This window comes from Girardinichthys multiradiatus, chromosome 24 (assembly GCF_021462225.1).
Source record: "Girardinichthys multiradiatus isolate DD_20200921_A chromosome 24, DD_fGirMul_XY1, whole genome shotgun sequence".
Taxonomy (NCBI): domain Eukaryota; kingdom Metazoa; phylum Chordata; class Actinopteri; order Cyprinodontiformes; family Goodeidae; genus Girardinichthys; species Girardinichthys multiradiatus.
In genome coordinates, this window is record NC_061816.1 from 8,627,024 (window position 1) to 8,647,599 (window position 20,576).

Here is a 20,576-nt window from a genome sequence, read left to right on the forward strand (position 1 = left end):
CTCATCAGCCAGGAAGATGAAACATGCTCCCTAAATGTTTTTTAGAGGTTTATTTCAAAGCGTGAGAGTGTTGCATTATAGAAACGATGCTCCCTAATGGTTCCCTAAACGTTAACTACAACTGTCACATTATGGCAGGGATGTAGGGGGAATGTTCTCTGAATGCTTCCTGGAGATGGCAGTGTGATATATTAGAAACACTGAATGTTCTTTAATGGTTTCTTTGAGGTTTACCACAAATGTGGCAATGAAACTTATAGAGAACCTTCTGGGATTTATCCCAAAAGCTTTTACTCTATAACCTCTGGAGAAGATCCCATTAAGATTATTAGAACGTTCTCCAACGGTCCCCTAAATGTTAACGACACCTGCTGCAATGTAACCTTTAAGCTATGTTTTGTAAAGATTAAAAAAATTTTAGTTTCAAAGTTCATACTGTGAACTTCCAGGAACTATCAGGAAATTTTCTCTGAAGTTACTCAAAAGTTTCTACAATTTTTTCCAGGAACAATCCAAAAAGGTTCCTGAAGGCTAGTTGCATTTCTTACAACTACAGTCAATTTTAGGGTACAATCCTGACTGTCTGGAAACGTTCCCTAAAGAGTCCCAGGCAGTAATTTTCAAAGCCGACAGTCTGACCTTCGAGGGACCATCGGGGAACGTTCCCTCAAGGTCCTCCACATCTCCCTCAATGAATCGTCACTTTTGAACACAGGCTGTTAGAATAGCACTATTAGATAGTTTTACTGAAGCAGAAGTAAAAAGAAGTGATTCAAAAAATGTAAGTATTCAGTAAAAAGACTACTTGGTGTTTGAGTAGTACAGTTAAGGCTTATTTGATTTGTGAAAATGATGTGATTATACAAAGATTTAAAATGATGTACAGATTCTGGTACTTAAAAAATAAGTTGCACCATTATAAAATTAACCAGAATGACAGCCAGAGTACATTTCATACCAGTGTTTAATTAATTAATGTTAATTTATTGCGAGTAAAGCATATTTACAAGGAGTAAAAAAAACGAAGAATAATTTTGTTAATTAGCGTTTTTAGCTAGCAGTTTGTTGCAGCGAAGAAACTACATCTCCCATGATGCTTTGCGCGTCCACTCCCAAAGGAAGTTGAGGATCCAAAAAGTTTGTCCCCCATTCATTTTGCTTCGCAGTGAAGGTAAGAAGCGACACACGTGTTTGTTTTTGTCCGTGTTTCGGGCTGTTTTTGCTAACTTTGTGTAGCTTTTGGTCTGCGTGCATTGCTGTGTCACTCTGGGTCCACGTAGTGTGTGTTCATGTTGTGTGTTGCGTGATATTTTCCCCTGCAGCCCCCACGAAGGGTCAGTCCACCCGCAGAGAGCAGAGGCTACACATCAGGTGAACTTGGCTCCGACTAATTCCTGCTTCACATTATCAGGTCAGTCTCTCTTGCTGCTTTTTGACTTATTGTTGCCAAAATCAGTTTAAAGTCAACATGAAGCATTAATGCTCAGAGTTTAAATTTACTGGATAAATGAGTGGGTTATTTCTATTAAAATAGAATGAATGCATGCATGTCATTACAGTGGTTTATAACTGAAAATCTCTGATTACAGCTAATATTTTTGCATTTCTACCACTGTTAGTTTTCCTAAAAGCTTCAAGTTTGTCATGCATTTTTTTTTTTTTTTTGTCTGATCTGTGGCATGGGGTCACATGAGCAGAATGACTCCAATCAAAGTTACTGGTTTGGCTAATAGTTAAACACTGAGCTCTTTGTTTAGCATCTTATCCCACTGATTAGTCAGGTCGTCTTTTATTTAGACAGTGCTTCTGCAGTAATCTGGCCTTGACTGCACACAGCTGCACAAAGTGAGGGGCTGCAGATTGGGTTCACTGATTAAAGGTCCAGTGTCTGTCCACATCTAATAGCTGACCTGTGTTTTAGTTCCAGCTGATTGCATCCTTGTTTGCTAGATTTTATGAGATATTATAGTACTCCATCCCCCTGAAAAGGTCACTGCTTTGGTACAGCTCCGTGCCTACTCCTCTCATAGCCGTATAGGTCAGCGTTTGCATGCAATTACATGGTGACTTCACAAATGAAGTGAAAATCTGCCTTTAAAATGGATCTGTTTGCTGAGTTTGAGTTATTCTGCCTCAGTTGTGATGGCAGAGCGAGTGCTGGTGGTTGGAGGTGGTGGACGGGAACACGCGCTGGCATGGAAGTTGGCCCAGTCGTCCCAGGTTCAGCAAGTTCTGGTGGTTCCGGGTAACGCAGGAACGGCCAACTGTGGCAAGATCAGCAACTCTGGTAAATATGGACTTGGAGCTGTGCTTTCTTTTAGTTATTGAAAGGAATAATCATCTTATCAGTAGCTTTTGAAGCTTCTTAAGTATTAACACCTCTCTTCTGTACTTTGGACTGATTAACCCGCTGTGGTACCAAACCAGTTTTTGTCTGTCACATCCCTTTGAAATATGTAATATGTCAACAAAGAGGCAAGACCATAAGGGACCAATAGCAGTGCTTTCATTTATCACATGAGTTTCAGGAAGCTATTCAAAACTGTTTTGCAGACTTTTCCAAAGATGGCCGCTTTGTCATTTTGTTCCTCAAAAACAGTCTGTAAGTATTGTTTCCCAAAATATTTACCCTAATCAACGAGTAAAACAATTTATTTGCTAATGAAATAATGGAAACTTCTCCCACGTGCAACGTTGTAGTATCACCGTGGCAACATGTGTGTTTAGGTAAATGTAAGACACTTTTCATTGTAAGTTATGGCACCATGATATTACCCAAACACGTATTTACAATACTTTTGCTATATAAATTACGATTAATGCACATTTTCCTGACTTATCCATTTTTATCCCACTACTCTTCAAGCCTTAGCATCTTGACCAAATGCATGCAGCGTTTGCATGCATGGTATTTAAAATACACTGCCTAAAAATAACACTCAAATAACACATCCTAGATCTGAATAAATGAAATATTCTCATTGAATACTTTGTTCTGTACAAAGTTGAATGTGCTGACAACAAAATCACACAAAAATTATCAATGGAAATCAAATTTATTAACCAATTGAGGCCTGGATTTGGAGTCACACACAAAATTAAAGTGGAAAAACACACTAGAGGCTGATCCAACTTTGATGTAATGTCCTTAAAACAAGTCAAAGTGAGGCTCAGTATTGTGTGTGACCTCCACGTGTCTGTATGACCTCCCTACAACGCCTGGGCATGCTCCTGATGAGACGGATGATCTCCTGAGGGATCTCCTCCCAGACCTGGATTAAAGCATCCTCCAACTCCTAGACAGTCTGTGGTGCAACGTGACGTTGGTGGATGGAGCGAGACATGATGTCCAGATGTGCTCAATCAGATTCAGGTCTGGGGAACGGGCGGGCCAGTCCATAGCTTCAATGTCTTCATCTTGCAGGAACTGCTGACACACTGCAGCCACGTGAGGTCTAGCATTGTCCTGCATTAGGAGGAACCCAGGACCAACCACACCAGAATATGGTCTCACAAGGGGTCTGAGGATCTCATCTCGGTACCTAATGGCAGTCAGGCTACCTCTGGCGAGTACATGGAGGGCCATGCAGCCCTCCAAAGAAAAGCCACCCTAAACCATTACTGACCCAATGCCAAACCAGTCATGCTGAAGGATGTTGCAGGCAGCAGATCGCTCTCCATGGTGTCTCCAGACTCTGTCACGTCTGTCACATGTGCTCAGTGGGTTGTAGAGTCCGTCTCATGCTACCACCAGTGTGAAAGCACCACCAACATTCAAAAGTGACCAAAACATCAGCCAGAAAGCAAAGGTACTGAGAAGTGGTCTGTGGTCCCCACCTGCTGAACCACTCCTTTATTGAGTGTGTCTTGATAATCACCAAAGATTTCCCCCTGTTGTCTTTTCCATTTGTGAAATTGATTGTCAATCAGTGTTGCTTCCTAAGTGGACAGTTTGATTTCACAGAAGTTTGATTCACTTGGAGTTATATTGTGTTGTTTAAGTGTTTGCTTTATTTTTTTGAGCAGTGTATGATCCTTTCAAATATTGGGTCCGAGCAAAGGTTTGGTTTTCATGTTTCCAATTTAACAAAGATAAATTTGGTTGCAGTGATTTAAAGTAAAGGCTGCAGCTATTCTCTGGAAGCCAAACATTACCCTCACAGCAAGCTCTGTGTTATTTACTTATAACTTCAACAGATTTTCTTCCATTCACAGAAGGAATTCAGCTTCATAATGCTCCATTTTGTGAAGGATGAAGCTGAATAAAAGCAGAAAAACATTTTTTCCACTTATTGCACAATGTTTCCTTAAGGTAATGAACTTCAGGTAGAGTAAATCTATAAAATGTCTTTGGATGATGATAAAAACACTGCTGACTTGTTTTGCACATATTAAAATAACACTTAGATGGTTAAAAGGAACAATTAAACTTTAACTGGATCATTTAACCTGACTGCCTATAGGAGCCCCTCCACCCATCCTGAACAGAGTTGTCTCCTGGCCAACCGTCTGAATGGCTTCTACTGCAGACATGACAAGAAGCCATTCACACCTCAAATCATCTCCTCCACATCCCATTCAGGAACAAATTCGTCCCATAAAGCAACCAACCCCCCACCATCAGATCCTCCACCTGCACTAAAGATCTCCGAGGAAGATGTAAACAGGCTCTTTCAGTGCATGAAAACAAAGAAAGCTGGAGGACCTGATAACGTCTCCCCATCATGCCTGAAAGCCTGCGCACATCAACTCCCTCCGATCTTCACAAGGATCTTCAACAAGTCACTGGAGACGTGTGAGGTCCCCTCCTGCCTCAAACGATCCACCATCATCCCGGTTCCCAAGAAACCCACCATCGTAGGATTAAATGACTACAGGCCTGTAGCCCTGACGTCTGTGGTCATGAAATCCTTTGAGCAGCTGGTGTTGAAGCACCTGAAAGACATCACAGGCCCCCTGCTGGACCCCCTGCAATTTGCTTACTGAGCAAACAGGTCAGCAGATGATGCTGTTAACTTAGGTCTACACTTCATCCTGCAACACCTCGACCACCCAGGGACGTACGCCAGGATCCTGTTTGTAGACTTCAGCTCGGCCTTCAACACCATCATACCAGACATCCTCCACCAGAAGCTCACCCAGCTCAACGTCCCAGCCTCCACCTGTCAGTGGATCAGCAGCTTCCTGATGGACCGACAGCAGCAGGTGAGATTGAGGAGCATCTTCTCCCGATCCAGATCAATAAGTACTGGTGCCCCCCAGGGGTGTGTTCTATCCCCACTCCTCTTCTCTCTGTACACAAATGACTGCACCTCATCGGACTCGTCCGTGAAACTCCTTAAGTTTGCAGATGACACCACTGTCATTGGACTGATCCAGGACAGTGATGAGTCTGCATACAGACAGCAGGTGGATCGGCTGATACACTGGTGTGGTCAGAACTACCTTGAACTCAACCCACTCAAGACTGTGGAAATGGTGGTGGACTTTTGGAGAACACCTCCCCCATACACCCCCCTCACCATCCTCAACAACACTGTATCGGCCGTGGACCACGTCAGGTTCTTAGGAACCACCATCTCTGAGGACCTGAGATGGTCTTCACACATAGACACTGTTTGAAAGAAGGCCCAGCAGAGACTGTACTTCCTGAGGCAACTCAAGAAGTTCAACCTTCCACAGGAGCTGCTGGTCATCTTCTACACTGCCATCATTCAGTCTGTCCTGTCTTCATCCATCTCAGTGTGGTTTGGTTCATCCACAAAACAGGACAGGTCCAGACTGCAATGAATAATCAGGACTGCAGAGAGAATAATCAGAGCTGACCTTCCCTCCATCCAGGACTTATACAGGTCTAGGGTCAGGAAAAGAGCTGCTAAAATCTCTGCAGACCCCACACACCCTGCACATAAACTGTTTAGAGTTTTACCTTCAGGCCGCCGCTACAGAGCACTGTTCACTAAAACCAGCCGCCACAGAGACAGTTTCTTCCCCCAGGCTGTTTCTATGTTGAACATTTAATAGAGTACAAAACAACAGCATATAGATGTTGCAAATGCACCTTTTTTTATTAGTTATGTGTATATTGTACATTGTAAATTGTAAATTTGTATATTCTGTAATACAAAAACAGAACAAAAGAGCAAAGTGTACCGGAGTCAAATTCCTTGTTTGTATGTACGAACTTGGCAATAAAGCTGATTCTGATTTACTGCTTTTACTCATCTCTACATATTAGGAGTGTGTTTATGAAATAAAAAATGATAGTATCTATTATGTTGGACCTTTGCCTGCACACATTTTCACTCCATGGGCTGGCAATGTGGAAAAACCAGAGTACAAAGCATGAAATGTGCATCTTTCAGCACGTTTGCAACATGATGTGGGAGGAAATTACACAGAGCCTGCTTCTCAAAGGTGGAAACAAAGGCCTGAAATTCATCCACTCTGGTGTTTTCGCATTCAGGGAGAGAAAGAGGTTGGGAAACGCGACCTTAGAGGGTTAACATCCAGAAGTGATCAGATAATGATTCTTGGAGTTCTGATGCCAAATTTCCAATTTTGTTTGATTAATATTAGGACCAAAACACATAAGAGAAAAAAAATGCAACAGGTGCTTTGAAATCCAACAAAAAATAAAGGAATTACAAGATTATCCCCATTTATGCAAAAAGTCCTTAATGTTTTATTTAACCTAAAGTGCCTGAAACACCTGCTGCCTATTTATCTGTTAACACTGAAAATTACGGAGGTTTTAACCTCTGATGCATGTAATGAATGAGGAGAAAATCACAAACCAGATTTTGAGTTAAAAACATTTTATTTGTAAAGTGACCTGAGATAAATAAGAAAATATTCAGAAACTTGGTATAAAGTCTGACTAAAAATCCTAATTGAACCCCTGATGGAACCATGTTCTTCATCCTGCTTATATGAATGAGATCTGTTCAGCTGAAGCTTTTAACTCTGGATGTCTCCATGCAGAGGTCTCCGTGAGTAACCACACCATTCTGGCTCAGTTCTGTAAGGACCACCATGTTGGGTTGGTTGTAGTTGGACCAGAAGCTCCACTGGCAGCAGGTCAGTCCATCTTCACATCAGCTTTTCTCTCTCTGGACTCAAAACTCTGTGGTCCTGACATGTAGTGTCTCTTCAGGTATGGTGGACGACTTGATGGCTGCAGGGGTGCCATGTTTCGGACCCTCTGCCAAAGCTGCTCAGCTGGAGGCCAGTAAGAGCTTTGCTAAGGCCTTCATGGAGCGTCACGGCATCCCGACGGCTCGTTACGGCTCCTTTACGGACCCACAGGAGGCCTGCAGCTACATCCGCAGGTCAGTTGTTACCTACGGGTCATGTTCTCAAAGCACAGGGCTAAAAGTCTGGTTTTGAATCTGGTTTCATTGGCCCTCCAGTGCCGATTTTCCAGCTCTGGTGGTGAAGGCCAGCGGTCTGGCAGCGGGGAAGGGAGTCATCGTAGCTCGGGACCAGGATGAAGCCTGCCAGGCTGTCATGGACATCATGAAGGTAGGAGCCGATTAAACTCGGCTGGTGTTGTGAAAACCACGCTGTGAAGTTTTCTTTGTGTATCTGGGCATGAATTATTACCATACTGTCAATATGCAGCAAACTTTGGTGCTGCAACAGAAAGTGGGTAGATTAAGTTACCATGTAAAGCACTCCACGCCGAACTAATGTAACAACAGCAGGTAACAATGAGACTGAACCTGTTAAGCAGTTCAGATTATTACGTTTCCATTAAGGCATCAATGGAGAACATATTTAAACCTCCTACAACACAAGGATCTGAGTCACACCTTTTGCCTTGCACTAAAAAATGCTCCAATAGCTTGCCGTAGAAATATAGTATTATGTTATTCCAATTTTTACATGAATACTGTGAGTTGCCACCATACATCGGAATAATTTCAGAAATTGTGCCCCTAAAATGCCACTTTTCTTGATTCCAACTTGATCTGAAAATGAGAAAAAATAAAAATAAGATCCTAAAAAATCTAAATACAATTTTTGGCTGGTCCCAAAAAGCTAAAATCCTTGACTTTCATACTTCACATGGTTTGAATTTAATTGAACAATCAAATTACACAGGAGTCAAAAATGTTGAAGGTGTGACTTTTATAAAAATTTTAAACTTCAGCCCAAATTGTTAACAAAAACTATCAAAAAATGCCACAATTTCATCTACTAGTTTGCACCTTGCATTGTGCAATGCCACCTAATAGGCGCCACCTAGTGTTCAAAAGGTTTCACACCAGGTGAGTTGGTATTACTTCATGTTCAGCTCTGTACTACCTTTTATTTTTGCATGAAGTTAAGACAAAATGCATGTAAGAAAATTTCAAATGTGTTTATTTTTACAAGAACGATGCCTGTCAGTTTTTTAAATGTTTTTATTCTACATATAATTATTAAGCTAGATACAAAAACAGAACCTGCCTTCTGCTCCTGATGAGTTATCTTCTGTGCAAAGGAACCAAAAACCAAGCAGGGATTTGTGTAACTGCAGCGCTGCGATGTGTTTATTTAGTTTGGCTGACTGATCACCGTTCTTTATTTAAGAATTTATTTGAGGTGATTTATATCTCCCTCTTAACAGAATTCTGTGCCGTTTTGCATTGCAGGACAGAGCCTTTGGATCAGCAGGAGAAACGGTGGTGGTTGAGGAGCTTCTGGAGGGAGAGGAGGTGTCAGTAAGTCCACATTTCCTGCTTCATCGCCTTCAAACCCGATCTGCTCTGAAATCAAATGATGCCGACTGTTCCTGCCGTGGTTCTTGCAGTGTTTGTGCTTCAGCGATGGGACCTCTGTGTCACCGATGCCTCCGGCTCAGGATCATAAGCGTCTTCAGGATGGAGACCTGGGACCAAACACAGGTGGAATGGGAGCCTACTGTCCCACACCGCAGGTAGGAGATGGTTACTGTGAACAGTTTGCTCCTTTTGCTTCTCTGTAGTTAAGAGCTGTTGGTTTATCCCACACAGGTGAGTCAGGAGCTGCTGCAACAAGTTAGGGAGATGATCCTGCAGAGGACCGTGGATGGGTTGAGAGAGGAAGGAACTCCTTATATGGGCAAGGGTTTCTTTTTTTATCTACTATCTGCAGGAACAACGTATAATCTACGTTAATTGCTCATCTGGTTTGTTTTATTGTTTTCCAGGTGTTCTTTATGCAGGCCTGATGCTGACCAATCAGGGGCCAAAGGTCCTCGAGTTCAACTGCCGCTTTGGAGACCCTGAATGTCAGGTGGGCTTCGCCATTACTTCATATCTCTAATTGTCCTCTGTGAGATATTAAATGCTGTTTCTGTTTCAGGTTCTGCTGCCTCTGCTGCAGAGCGATCTGTATGAAGTGATCATAAACACCATGAGCAGCAAACTGGCCTCCAACGTCCCCGTGTGGCAGCAGGACAGCTCTGCGGTCACTGTGGTCATGGCAAGTTCTGGTTACCCAGGTTCCTACAAGAAAGGAGTTGAGATCACAGGTACACTCCATGCAGGATTCACATCTTAAGCTTGATGTTGAAGCTTTCTATGTTTGAAGCTGTGTTCTCTGGCGTCCTTTAGGTCTATCCCAGGTGCAGGACATGGGCCTGCAGGTGTTCCACGCAGGCACCGCCCTGAAGGACGGGAACATCGTGTCGAGTGGTGGCAGAGTCCTGACTGTGACGGCAGTGAGGTCAACCCTGGAGGCCGCTCTGCAGGCAGCCAATCAGGGAGTGGCCGCCATCGGGTTCCCGGGTGCCGTGTACAGGCGAGACATCGCCCACCGGGCCATTGCCCACCTGAACCAGCACAGGTCCGTGTTAATGTGGCTAAAAATAAACAGTTTGCATTTGTTGTTTCTTACTTTACTCTGGTCATATCTACTCGGGCTGGTATGAGAGTCTCACGGGGTGGTAAAATATTCATGGTATCAGGGTGTTTATGCAGAATGTAGAACATGTTATATTCACTCTTTAAGGCAACAGTTATTCTTACCCCTGCTGAAGGAAACAGGTATGTTTGTTTCCCTTCCTACTTCCATTGCAAACCCATTTATGTTACACATTGTTTATCATTGAATTTCTCTTTCAAATTCTGTGCATTACACCCTGTTCTCATTTAGTTTACTCTGTTGGGTCGGATGAAATATGAGGGATTACAAAACCTGATAAAAGCAGAAAAACTAGTCAAACGGCAGCATTCTGTGTCCCAAATAATGATATAACGGGTATGATGACTAGGTGCAAATAATTTTTCATATAAACTACAGCAACATTCAAGGGTCTTATTGCACAGAAAGTACAGAAATAGACGTTTTATTTCCCTTTAGCTGTTTAATAAAGTAACAATGGAAGTGTAACAGTAAAATTCACTGATCTTAGGGTTCCTACACTCCCTGGAATCGTTTCCAGGTCTGGAAAAGTCTGAAAAAAAGATGTTACACGAGATGTTAAAAATATTTGTAGTTCTGGACTTTCCTGATGTCATCATTCCTTCCACCCGTCCCACCTTTCTTCCTTGTCTTTCCATCCTTGGGTCCTAACCTCCTTCTTCTTGAACTTCATTCATCATACAAGGAAGGAGGAAAGGAATGAACAGAGGACACTCAAGTAAGGAAAAAGGTAGTACACAAGGGAAGGAACAATTGAGCATTCAGACCAGGGGCCATTTCTGGCCCTTGGATTGGATTTGAACGGCTCCTGACTGGACTGACCAGAGAACAGCCAATGAGAACTGATCCTAAAATGTCACAAATTATAAAATATATATTTTAGATCTTGCATGAATTACAGATTCACTTCTTTCTACAAAGATCTGAATACTGTATTTCTTTGGTTAAAATATTCCATCTTTAGCTTTTTATTGAGCATGTAAAAGTAAAAAAAAAAAACAAATCATGTTTTTTATCTTAAAAAATCTCTGGTCTGCAAGTACTTTCCAGCTTTACTGTTTAGTCTCATAGCAAAAGGTGATTTAGACGAGGATGGAGAATAAATCAGGATGTACTTTCTTTCTTTTTCCTTACTTGGAAATAACTGAAATAGAAACCCAAACTTTACCAGAGTTAGGAACCAAGGCCATCTGACAGGCAGTGTGCAGCAACAGGGGATGGAAGGCGGAGCTTATGTGTTTTATGGTCTAATTTATAGCTACGTTTTGAATCTTTTCTAGATTAGTTCTAGGGTTCTCATTCCTGGTAAAGCTGGAACTTAAAGGTCAAAGCTTCTCAGCACAACGAGTGCTTATCATGTCTCCAGCAGGCGTCTCACCTACAAGGACAGTGGAGTGGACATTGCTGCTGGTAACAAGCTAGTGGAGATGATCAAGCCTCTGGCCAAGTCAACCTCCCGCCCTGGTAACTGTTCTCCTTCAACCAAAGTCTAAGAAATGTTGGGTTCCGTCCAGGTAGTCATCTTGTCCCCTTTTCTGTCTGTCAGGCTGTAAGGCAGATCTCGGAGGCTTTGCTGGTCTCTTTGATTTAAAAGCTGCAGGGTTTGTTGACCCAATCCTGGTGTCGGGGACAGACGGTGTTGGGACCAAGCTAAAGGTGGGCTCAAGCTTCATTCTTCTTTTGTTAAATGACTGTTTACTCAGATTGGCCCCTTTTCACCAGAAATACAAGCCTCATCGGTCTTTGGTAAAAGGAGGACAGGCCATAAACAGGAACGGTGGACAGAAGGGAAGCAGGAGGGTCTTGAGAGAACAAAGCAGGGCTTGCAGGTTTTATGAGGTTCTGGTTCTATGATGTTTTTCAGGTTGCTCAGGCATGTGGACAACATGGCGGTCTCGGTCAGGATTTGGTGGCCATGTGTGTAAACGACGTGTTGGCTCAGGGCGCAGAGCCGCTGTTCTTCCTCGACTACTTCTCCTGTGGCAACCTTAATGTGGAGGTGGCCGCCTCTGTGGTCGGCGGCGTCGCCAAGGCCTGTGAGATGGCTGGCTGTGCCCTGCTGGGTAAAAATATACAGAATCGTGATGATTTAGATGTTACTATATCCAAATAAAGACTTCATGACCTGTCTGGAAACACCAAACAGGTGGAGAGACAGCAGAGATGCCAGGCGTTTACGCTTCAGGAGAGTACGACCTGGCTGGTTTCTGCGTCGGCGCGGCAGAGCGGGGGTCCCTGCTTCCCCGGCTGGAAGACGTCGCTGAGGGGGACCTGCTGATCGGAGTGGCCTCTTCAGGGGTTCACAGTAACGGTTTCAGCCTGGTCCGCAAAGTCCTGGAGAGGGCCAAGCTTAGTTACAGCTCCCCTGCTCCATTTGGCAAACCGGGACACACCGTTGGTGAGTGACCTTCAACCTTCAAGTCAGACCACTTTATTCCTGCATTTAAAGACGATATCGTCTCTGGACTATATTTGATTTTATTAGTAGCCGCCCTGGGTGTGTTCTATTTTGCTAAAATCTGCATGCTTTGGATGTTCTCTCTGGGTGAAAAGTTCATTCATTATCGCCTAAATGTTGTTTTTATAAAATAAGCAGCCAGCTCAGCGATATTTCCCCTGATTTTTCTTCCAGGGGAGGTGTTGCTGACTCCTACAAAGATCTACAGTCGCCTTCTGCTGCCGATCCTGCGCAGCGGTGCTATCAAAGCCTACGCACACATCACCGGCGGGGGGCTCCTGGAAAACATCCCCCGGGTTCTCCCCCAGCAGCTGGCTGTAGAATTAGGTGAGATGAAAGCACAGATACTTGATCGCTTGTTTGCAACTTTAATGTAGAAAAAGTGTTGACATCGACAATCTGCAAAAACATTCATGATTCAGATGCATCCCGGTGGAGCATCCCTGCAGTTTTCTCCTGGCTCCACAAAGAAGGGTGTCTGAGCGATGAGGAGATGACCCGGACCTTCAACTGCGGCCTCGGGGCGGTGCTGGTGGTGGCCCCGCCCGATGCTCAGAGGGTCCTACGCCAGCTTCAGGTCCATGACGAGGCATGGATTGTGGGTTCGTTGGCTCACAAGCAGCCTGGTGAGAAAGTAAAGCATTTAACACCCTCTGATTTGTAAAGTGCAGCTTGAAATAAACCGTTGTGATCTCGCAGGGGGGTCAGCTGTGGTGGTCCATAATCTAAAGCAAAGCTTGTTGAATGCATCTGCTGGTGGGCAGCTGGAGGCCCGGAATAGTGAATGCCACGAAAACAGCATCACGCCACGCAAAAGGACGAGAGTGGGGGTCCTCATCTCCGGCACAGGTGTGTTTTATCTGATGGATCACAGTGCTGGACCTAAGGAAGTCTTCTAGAAGAGGACGATGTTCTGCACTGTGTTACAAGTGATTCTCTTGGACCTTCCAGGTACCAACCTGCAGGCCCTGATAGAGCAGGCCAAATGCTCGTCCAGCTCAGCAGAGATTGTGGTTGTCATCTCCAACAGACCTGGTGTTCAGGGTCTCAAGAGGGCATCTCTGGCTGGGATCCAAACACGGGTACGTCTGACAAGAACCTACAGTTGCAGAGTTGCAGCATCTTCACTGCAATGTATTGGTGGGATGTCATATCTGCTCTCACTCTGGCCCCAAACCAGGTGGTGGACCACAAGCTGTATGGGAGCCGAGCAGAGTTTGATGGCACCATTGACCGAGTTCTGGAGGAATTTGGTGTGGAGCTGGTCTGTTTGGCCGGATTCATGAGGATCCTCACTGGAACATTTGTCAAGAAATGGACCGGTATCAAAATGCTGTTTTATGTTCAACTGAAACCTGACATCTACACGCACTGTTTCAGTTGATTATTACCTGATAAATCTGAACCCCACAGGATTTCTACCAATGAATGTGTTGCTTTTTTCACTTCAGGTAAACTAGTGAACATCCATCCATCCCTGCTGCCCTCATTCAAGGGTGTAAATGCCCAGAAACAGGCTCTGCAGGCTGGAGTGAGAGTCACTGGATGCACCGTCCACTTCGTAGCAGTAAGTCTCCTTTTGTCACTGCAGGTTCTGCACTAAAGCTGAAAGGCCTGTTTAGGGTTTTGTAAGATAATTAATGACATTTTGGATGTAAGGATGCATTTGAGTTGTTATTTTCTTTAGGTGGGATGATATTAGAACCGCCAACAAAGAATTACTGGGTCTACAAGTTTTAAGTTGTTGTAGGCCACAATTATACATACAAGCTCAAATATACACTTTGATTAGTTGAATGTCCCACATCAAGGTGCAGAGACAACATGAACCTTTTTTAGCAACAATCAAACCTCTGGTATAATTTCTGGCTGGATATCTGACCACTCTTCCTGGCAGAATTGATTGAAATGAGTTGTTTTACTTGTAAACACCAGGATTTTAACCCATGTTCAACAGGACTGAGGTCACGGTTGTTCAAAATGCTTCATGTTAACCTGTTTTATCCACCATGCTTGACAGTTGGTGAACCTCTTTGGTTGGAAGGCTTCACCTTGACTGCTCCAAACAGCTCCATCATCTTATTTTTTCTTTCTTCAGAAAGTTCCTTATGTTGCTGCATATTTTAGTTGAACTTAAGGGCTCAGTTTTTGGAGAAGGGGCTTCTCTCTTACTCAGAGACCTTTTTGTTATTGAGGAAGGGTAAAACTGGACCTGGGTTGTTCCTGGATTGCTTCTAAACATATTAATCAAGTTTTATTGAAGCGAGGCTGAAAGTTGAGGCCACTAAATTGTGCTTAAAGCTTAGTGTGTCAGGAAACCAACCAATGTAAATGAGTTCTACCATAAGAGAATTGTCAAATATCCAGCCAGAACCAAGCTAGAACCTTGATTGTGGTTATAAAAGGTTTGTGGTTCGCTGTGGGACGTTTAAACAAATGTTAGAGGAAGTGTATGTATATATTTGAGCCTGGGTAAAGTAGAACAGTGCAATCTTTAAAATTCATTGTAACTAGTGTAATTGTTCCACCCTGACAAAACAATCAGTTCAAACACATCAATAAAATTAGATACTTAATTCTTTATTAGGCAACGTTAAAGTACTGATGTGTAGTCTTTGTTTCACCTGTTTCTGGCAAGTCCTTTAAGCATTAATTTACTCTGGGATTTTGTTAATACACTACTTCAGACCTAAACTCTCTATTGTCTCAGTCACATGTTAACGTGTATAAAATACCAAGAAGATGTGTGGCTTCTGATGGACTTTTCAGCTCTGAGATGTTTGAGGAGGTTCTTGCCTGTTCAGCATTTAAATCATGCAACATCATCTCAACGAGATCCAGATTACAGGCTTTGACTAGGCCCAGGACTTTGCATTTCTTAATTTTCAGTTAGTCCATGGTTTATTTTCTTGTATGTTTTAGTGTCCATATCTGCTTCACCTTTTATTTACTTTAATAGCACCATCAGCTGAAAGGTACATTTCAAGGTGGGTTCTGTGATGAGCTGGCCAGGTCCAGCTACAGTGAAACATCCCTAAACCATGACACTTCCACCTCCAAAATATCCTCTGAGCTGAGGGTATTTTGAAGTTCAGAAAACTAAAGCTTGGAGGTAGAAGTGTCATGGTTTGTTCGGTGCATTGTTGCAGCTGGACCTGTCCAGTTGACGATTGTAGAACCCACCATGACTTACAGCTGAAACAGAACTGAAAAATCCTGGGCCTAGTCAAAGCCCATGTTCTTGATTTCATGGAGATGATGTTGGGTGACTTGAAATGGGCTGAACAGGCAAGAAGCTCCTGAAACATCTCAGAGCTGTGAACTACCCTCAGACTCATAGATAACAAAAAAACATCTTAATGAAGTTTTTTTTAATAAGCAGGCTACTAATTACCACAAAACTGATAATCATTTAAAATTTGAACTTTGCAGGCACTTAGACATGTGACAGAAATCAATAGAGAATAAGTTTGATGGGACTTTAGTAGAGTGTACAGAAACCACTTAGAAAAACCTTTCAAATGTAAGTCAAATGAATGCTTAAAGGACTTGCCGTAAACATGTTCTTCCTTTTTCTAGGAAGAGGTGGATGCAGGAGCCATTATTGTGCAGGAGGCAGTGCCAGTGGAGGTCGGTGACTCTGAGGAGAGTCTGTCTGACCGAATCAGAGAGGCAGAACACCGAGCTTTCCCCACAGCTATGGAGTTGGTGGCCAGTGGAGCGGTACAGCTGGGGGAGGACGGACATATTGTCTGGAAGCAGCAGAGCTAAATTGTGCAGCTCCTGATTAAAGCGTTTACATAAGATGTACCAGAGTCAAATTCCTTGTTTGTTTGTATGTACGAACTTGGCAATAAAGTTGATTCTGATTGGCTTTTGGTCCTCATGGCCCACTGTCCCGCAGGTTAGGGTGTTTTCCCTGCTGCCACACAAATGAATGGCTTCTGGTATCAGAGCCGTAACTAAAACATGCAGGACAGTGAGCCTGGAGAACCACGGCTCACAAACACTGGCCTATTTCAAATACATACTAGTAACATGCAAGTAAGGTGAAGAGCCAATCAGAAGCCTTAGTGCACCCCCCTTATTTCAAACACTAGTAAAATGACTAAACAATGAACGCTACTAGTGCAGCACAAGGCTAAGACAATAGATATCAAATAAATGCTGAAAGGGCTTGCCATAGATCAAAACTGTCTACAAATGTTACATAAAACTGGATGTAAAGTATTAACAATTCTGTGTTTTGTTTACAATAATCCATGAGTCCAAGCATGGAGTCTGCATTGAAAACTACATTCCAGTTAGATTTGCGCTGCTCTGCCTTACACTGAGCCTGATTGGTTGTGTTGTACCTGTGATGGTGTCTGAGTATCTGCATGTTGGAAAACATTAAAACTAGCTAGGAAAATTGAAACCTGTCTTCTGCTGTTTTCTACAACGCACTCACCAGCCACTTTATTTGGTTTATATTGAAATATGAATCGATTCAGAGCTGCAAAACCAGGCCTGCCGTAATATCATTTATTTTCAGATTTTGTTTAGAGTAAACATGGAAATTGAACAGTAAATCTGATGAATTGCACATTAATTGAATCTCCAGTGAACTCCAGTGTTTTTGTTATAGTGAGGCTGCTAGAGTTAACAATGGTGAGATTCTGTTTGACAGAGTCTGGTAATTTAGAGCTGATTTTAAATTACTGTCACACTTTTAAAACAATGTGGTGTCACCAAATCATAAATATAATTCTTACAATAATATCCTAAGAGTTTGTGTTGAAATAATCCTCCCTTGATAAACTTTAGTTGAGGGTGTTTCTTTTTCACATTGCTGCCAACTCTCACGATGTGTCCTGAGACAGAGGTCATCTTCCATTGGTGTCATCAAGAACATGGCAGGAAGCCATTATGATGAGACATGGTCCCAGGTGAGATCCTAAAGACTCGATCCATCCAAACATCCAATCCTGTTGGTGAGAGACCTGTTCCCTCCGCCCATCGTTCAGGACAACCAGGCTGCCCGTGGAGAAGACTCCTTCAACAGATGGAGGGAAAAGGTTGGAGTGCTATCCTGGCTGCAAGCCTGAGCTCAGGTGGAGATGCTTTCATATGACCAGTCCATTAATGAAGTTCTTTATTGTTCGAATTATATTTGTGTAAATAACTGATCGTTCATTGGAAAAGAAAATTAGATTTATTATTGATTGTTTAATGAACTGTGAGACTGATTAATGTATTAATTATACAGCAGGATAACTTTCATAGCACTAGTGATAAACACTATAAACTGCACTTGATTCAACAATAACAGAGCGAGAGTTTCGTTTATTGTCGATGGGTTCGATAAAATATGGCGCTAAGGCAGCAGTGCTCATCCATTACGCTTCGCGCTACACAATTTCAGTAGAACATTTAATTGTGAGAAACCAATTAACCCTGATTATTTAAGGATTTTTGTGTCCTTAGCAACTGAAAGGTGCACCTAATAAAGTGGCCCAGTGAGTGCATCGATAATAGAATATTTTCGTGTTGCGAACAAACATTCCTACCTTTCCCAGGACTGTAGTGCTGATCATGTCTGCTGGTTTCTGTGAAAGCGCAGGACAGACAGCCTTTCATTCCCAGCTCTGGTGGACAAGCAGGATTCTCCTTCCAGGCCATTTTGGCGCAATAACCCCATGATCTCCTCTGTTGGAAGGAAAAATGACTTAATTTTTCACGCAAGGAATCTTTTATATATTGCTGCAGAGAAAAGCCAACATACCTGGATTGTTCTCAGCTATGGTGATGAGGTAACACAGGCCTTCACTGGAGAGCAGCTGAGCAACCAGAGGAAGAAATCTGTCGGTCACCTCTCTGCCTCGTTCTCCACCAGCCCAGGCAGCTTCTATACCTCTGCTGCCCACCTGGAAGGAAAAGGAAAAACATGTTGACATTCACATCTTTGGAGCAGTACAAACCCAGCTGGACAGAGCTTACCTACCTCTTCGGAAGGGGTGACCACATACGGAGGGTTAAAGAGGAGGACATCCACTTTCCCACACAGCCGAGGCAGGAGACTCTCCACCTTAAAACAGAAGTGTGAAAAAATCAGGATGATACACTAAAAATTAAGTGCTGCATCTACCAGGAGGTGGGGGTCTCACCAGGTCTGTGATGACGGGCTGCAGTGAGACACGGTTACAAGAAGCGGTTCTGGCTGTGCACTGCGCTGCAGCAGGATTCACATCGGTGCAGCTAGCAGGAAAACAGACGTGCAGAACATTAAAACACTTACACAGTTAGAGAGATCAAGGACAAGTGCAGGTTAAATCTGAGCTAGCCAGCAGCTGTCTTATCCTTTTCAGTTGCTTGTAAACATAAACAACAAATCAGCCAATCGGAACCAAAAATAAAATCAACGTGAAAAGCTTAAACTTTTCCCCTTACTCAGTTTTCATTTCTCTGTGTTCATCTAGACTTCAAAAATGGGAATATCAAATCCTGTTTTTTTTTTTTCAGGACTGCGTAGGAAACCTGAAACCTGCAGATGACCACACCGGGTGCCACTCCTGACAGCAACAATTAAAACAAGTTCACCTAAATTGGAAAAACATTGCCTTGTAGTCTTTTTCTTGGCTTGATTACACATTTTTTGTTTAATGACTGAAATGGGTTCATATTTATGTTTAACTCTGATTGAATCACTAGATTTACCAGAATACACATTGATATGTGAAGATTTCACTCCCCTAATTTTTTCCTGACTGTATATAGCACCAGTTCACAACAAATACATCAAACCACTTTACGAGAAAGACAATCAAAAAAACGCAATAAAGTCCAGATTAAATCAAATCAAGTGATTAGTATGCACCCTATAATATAAAAGAAATGTGAGCTATGCTCCCACATATGAAGCATAAAGAAGCTAAATCAAGCCCAAAGTAATAATGAGCTTTAGACGTCTGAACACACTAACAGATCAACAGGAAGGATCAGTAGATATACAGGAGAAACCTATGAAAATAGAAAATATGATAGAGGTGGTAGTTGTGATCCCAACAGAAAATTGAGCAATTACATCAATTAAATACTGGTATATTGACCAAAAACTGTAAACTTAATGAATAGGGGCAAAAATTAACATCAACCTCTAGTTTACGGTCTAATATCTAAAATTGTCACACTTGGATTCCTTCATTGACAGCTCATCTGTAAGCACTAAACGCAATGCAATCATGTACTAGAGCTGATCAGAGGTAGTTCAGATTCATTATAATCATTCAAATTGTCCTTTACTTATTTGCTGAATCATAACATCTCACTTGGGTGTTACATTCAGCTCCATAAATGGACCATGGGAGCATTTCTAGAAGATGGTTTCTCCGTGAGATCACATTACAAATAAAATAAATTAATGTAAATACAAGGAGCCAGACAAGTTCTTAGGAGTACCATCAAAAATTCAATAATTGTTACTACTTTGTATGTATTCAAGCAAGAAACTAGTATTTAAGAGCTGTGCATGGTATAAAATAACTCACAGGTAAAGAGCTGAAGGTCCAACCACTGATGCAAGAAATGCAGAGACCACTCCGGACCCACTACCCACCTCCAAACACACGCAGGGGCTGCAAACCGCGGAGACAGCCCACGTTTAGAGGAACATCATACAATGAAACATCAGACAGCGGGGTTCAAATGCAACCATGTGTCGCACCTCATGTGCAGCAACCTCTCTGCGTCTTTCTCCAGCGCATCAATCAGCAGGAACGAGTCCTCTGCAGGGTCGTACACGTCTTGGAAGCTTCCGCGTCCAGCATGGGAGTAAACCGGCGTGGGATAACAGCTGCGCATTATTGCTACATATTAAAAAAATGCTACGCAATCTCCGGAATCCTCAACATTTACACAATTATTAAAGTCAGTACCCTGCAACGATATGTAAACTCTCAGTTTCACTAAAACAGGAGGTCTGCTGTGTTCTACCAATCAACAACCGCATGTCGGTGTCGAAAGATGCTTTCGTCTATCCGTATAGAGCGCCACCTACCGTACGGGAGGATGTATTACCGGGTTAAAAGCTATATTATCAACAGGCAGCAACAATAAGTTGTAAAAATTAAAATAACCAAGAATATTGCAGTGTTGTGGAAATCAAGGCATTTAATGAATTGATTGAAACATGCCTTGTTTGTTACTTTGAGGAAATGACGTTGCTGATACAGAAATATCTCTTCATTCC

General features: G+C 42.7%; 2 protein-coding genes across 5 annotated transcripts; one reads left to right on the forward strand and one right to left on the reverse strand.

Annotated features, from left to right (window-relative positions):
• Positions 1 to 1,089: 1,089 nt before the first annotated feature.
• Positions 1,090 to 16,155, forward strand: gart (phosphoribosylglycinamide formyltransferase). 2 transcript variants are annotated; one of them, XM_047355361.1, is made up of 23 exons: positions 1,090 to 1,171; positions 1,323 to 1,411; positions 2,138 to 2,287; positions 6,985 to 7,080; positions 7,157 to 7,331; positions 7,413 to 7,524; positions 8,640 to 8,708; positions 8,798 to 8,923; positions 9,000 to 9,087; positions 9,176 to 9,261; positions 9,331 to 9,499; positions 9,582 to 9,813; positions 11,258 to 11,355; positions 11,438 to 11,547; positions 11,756 to 11,954; positions 12,038 to 12,289; positions 12,524 to 12,676; positions 12,772 to 12,975; positions 13,049 to 13,198; positions 13,301 to 13,431; positions 13,530 to 13,671; positions 13,801 to 13,916; positions 15,929 to 16,155. In XM_047355361.1, the coding sequence occupies exons 3-23, from the start codon at positions 2,143 to 2,145 to the stop codon at positions 16,118 to 16,120; spliced, it is 3,045 nt and encodes a 1,014-aa protein (XP_047211317.1). In that variant the 5' UTR covers positions 1,090 to 1,171; positions 1,323 to 1,411; positions 2,138 to 2,142; the 3' UTR covers positions 16,121 to 16,155. The 2 variants fall into 2 exon arrangements, with proteins under 2 accessions (XP_047211317.1, XP_047211318.1); XM_047355362.1 differs by having other exon boundaries at positions 1,091 to 1,171; positions 11,261 to 11,355.
• On the reverse strand, positions 12,836 to 20,355 carry n6amt1 (N-6 adenine-specific DNA methyltransferase 1). 3 transcript variants are annotated; one of them, XM_047355365.1, is made up of 7 exons: positions 20,052 to 20,355; positions 19,876 to 19,962; positions 18,496 to 18,586; positions 18,333 to 18,416; positions 18,114 to 18,255; positions 17,899 to 18,037; positions 12,836 to 12,972 (listed from the first exon to the last, which is right to left on the reverse strand). In XM_047355365.1, exons 1-6 carry the CDS (start codon positions 20,186 to 20,188, stop codon positions 17,922 to 17,924), a joined length of 657 nt encoding a protein of 218 aa, XP_047211321.1. In that variant the 5' UTR covers positions 20,189 to 20,355; the 3' UTR covers positions 12,836 to 12,972; positions 17,899 to 17,921. The 3 variants fall into 3 exon arrangements, with proteins under 3 accessions (XP_047211321.1, XP_047211320.1, XP_047211322.1); XM_047355364.1 differs by lacking the exon at positions 12,836 to 12,972 and adding an exon at positions 16,860 to 17,384; XM_047355366.1 differs by lacking the exons at positions 12,836 to 12,972; positions 19,876 to 19,962 and adding an exon at positions 16,860 to 17,384.
• Positions 20,356 to 20,576: the final 221 nt, after the last annotated feature.

Coding starts and splice junctions, on each gene's coding strand:
- gart (XM_047355361.1), top strand. CDS start 2,143: ATGGCAGAGCGAGTGCTGGTGGTTGGAGGTGGTGGACGGGAACACGCG. Junction 2,288..6,984: donor TGGCAAGATCAGCAACTCTG/GTAAATATGGAC, acceptor GTCTCCATGCAG/AGGTCTCCGTGAGTAACCAC. Junction 9,088..9,175: donor GGAAGGAACTCCTTATATGG/GCAAGGGTTTCT, acceptor ATTGTTTTCCAG/GTGTTCTTTATGCAGGCCTG.
- n6amt1 (XM_047355365.1), bottom strand. CDS start 20,188: ATGCGCAGCTGTTATCCCACGCCGGTTTACTCCCATGCTGGACGCGGA. Junction 18,587..19,875: donor GGACCTTCAGCTCTTTACCT/GTGAGTTATTTT, acceptor TTTTCCTGCTAG/CTGCACCGATGTGAATCCTG. Junction 18,256..18,332: donor TGGTCACCCCTTCCGAAGAG/GTAGGTAAGCTC, acceptor TTTTCCTTCCAG/GTGGGCAGCAGAGGTATAGA.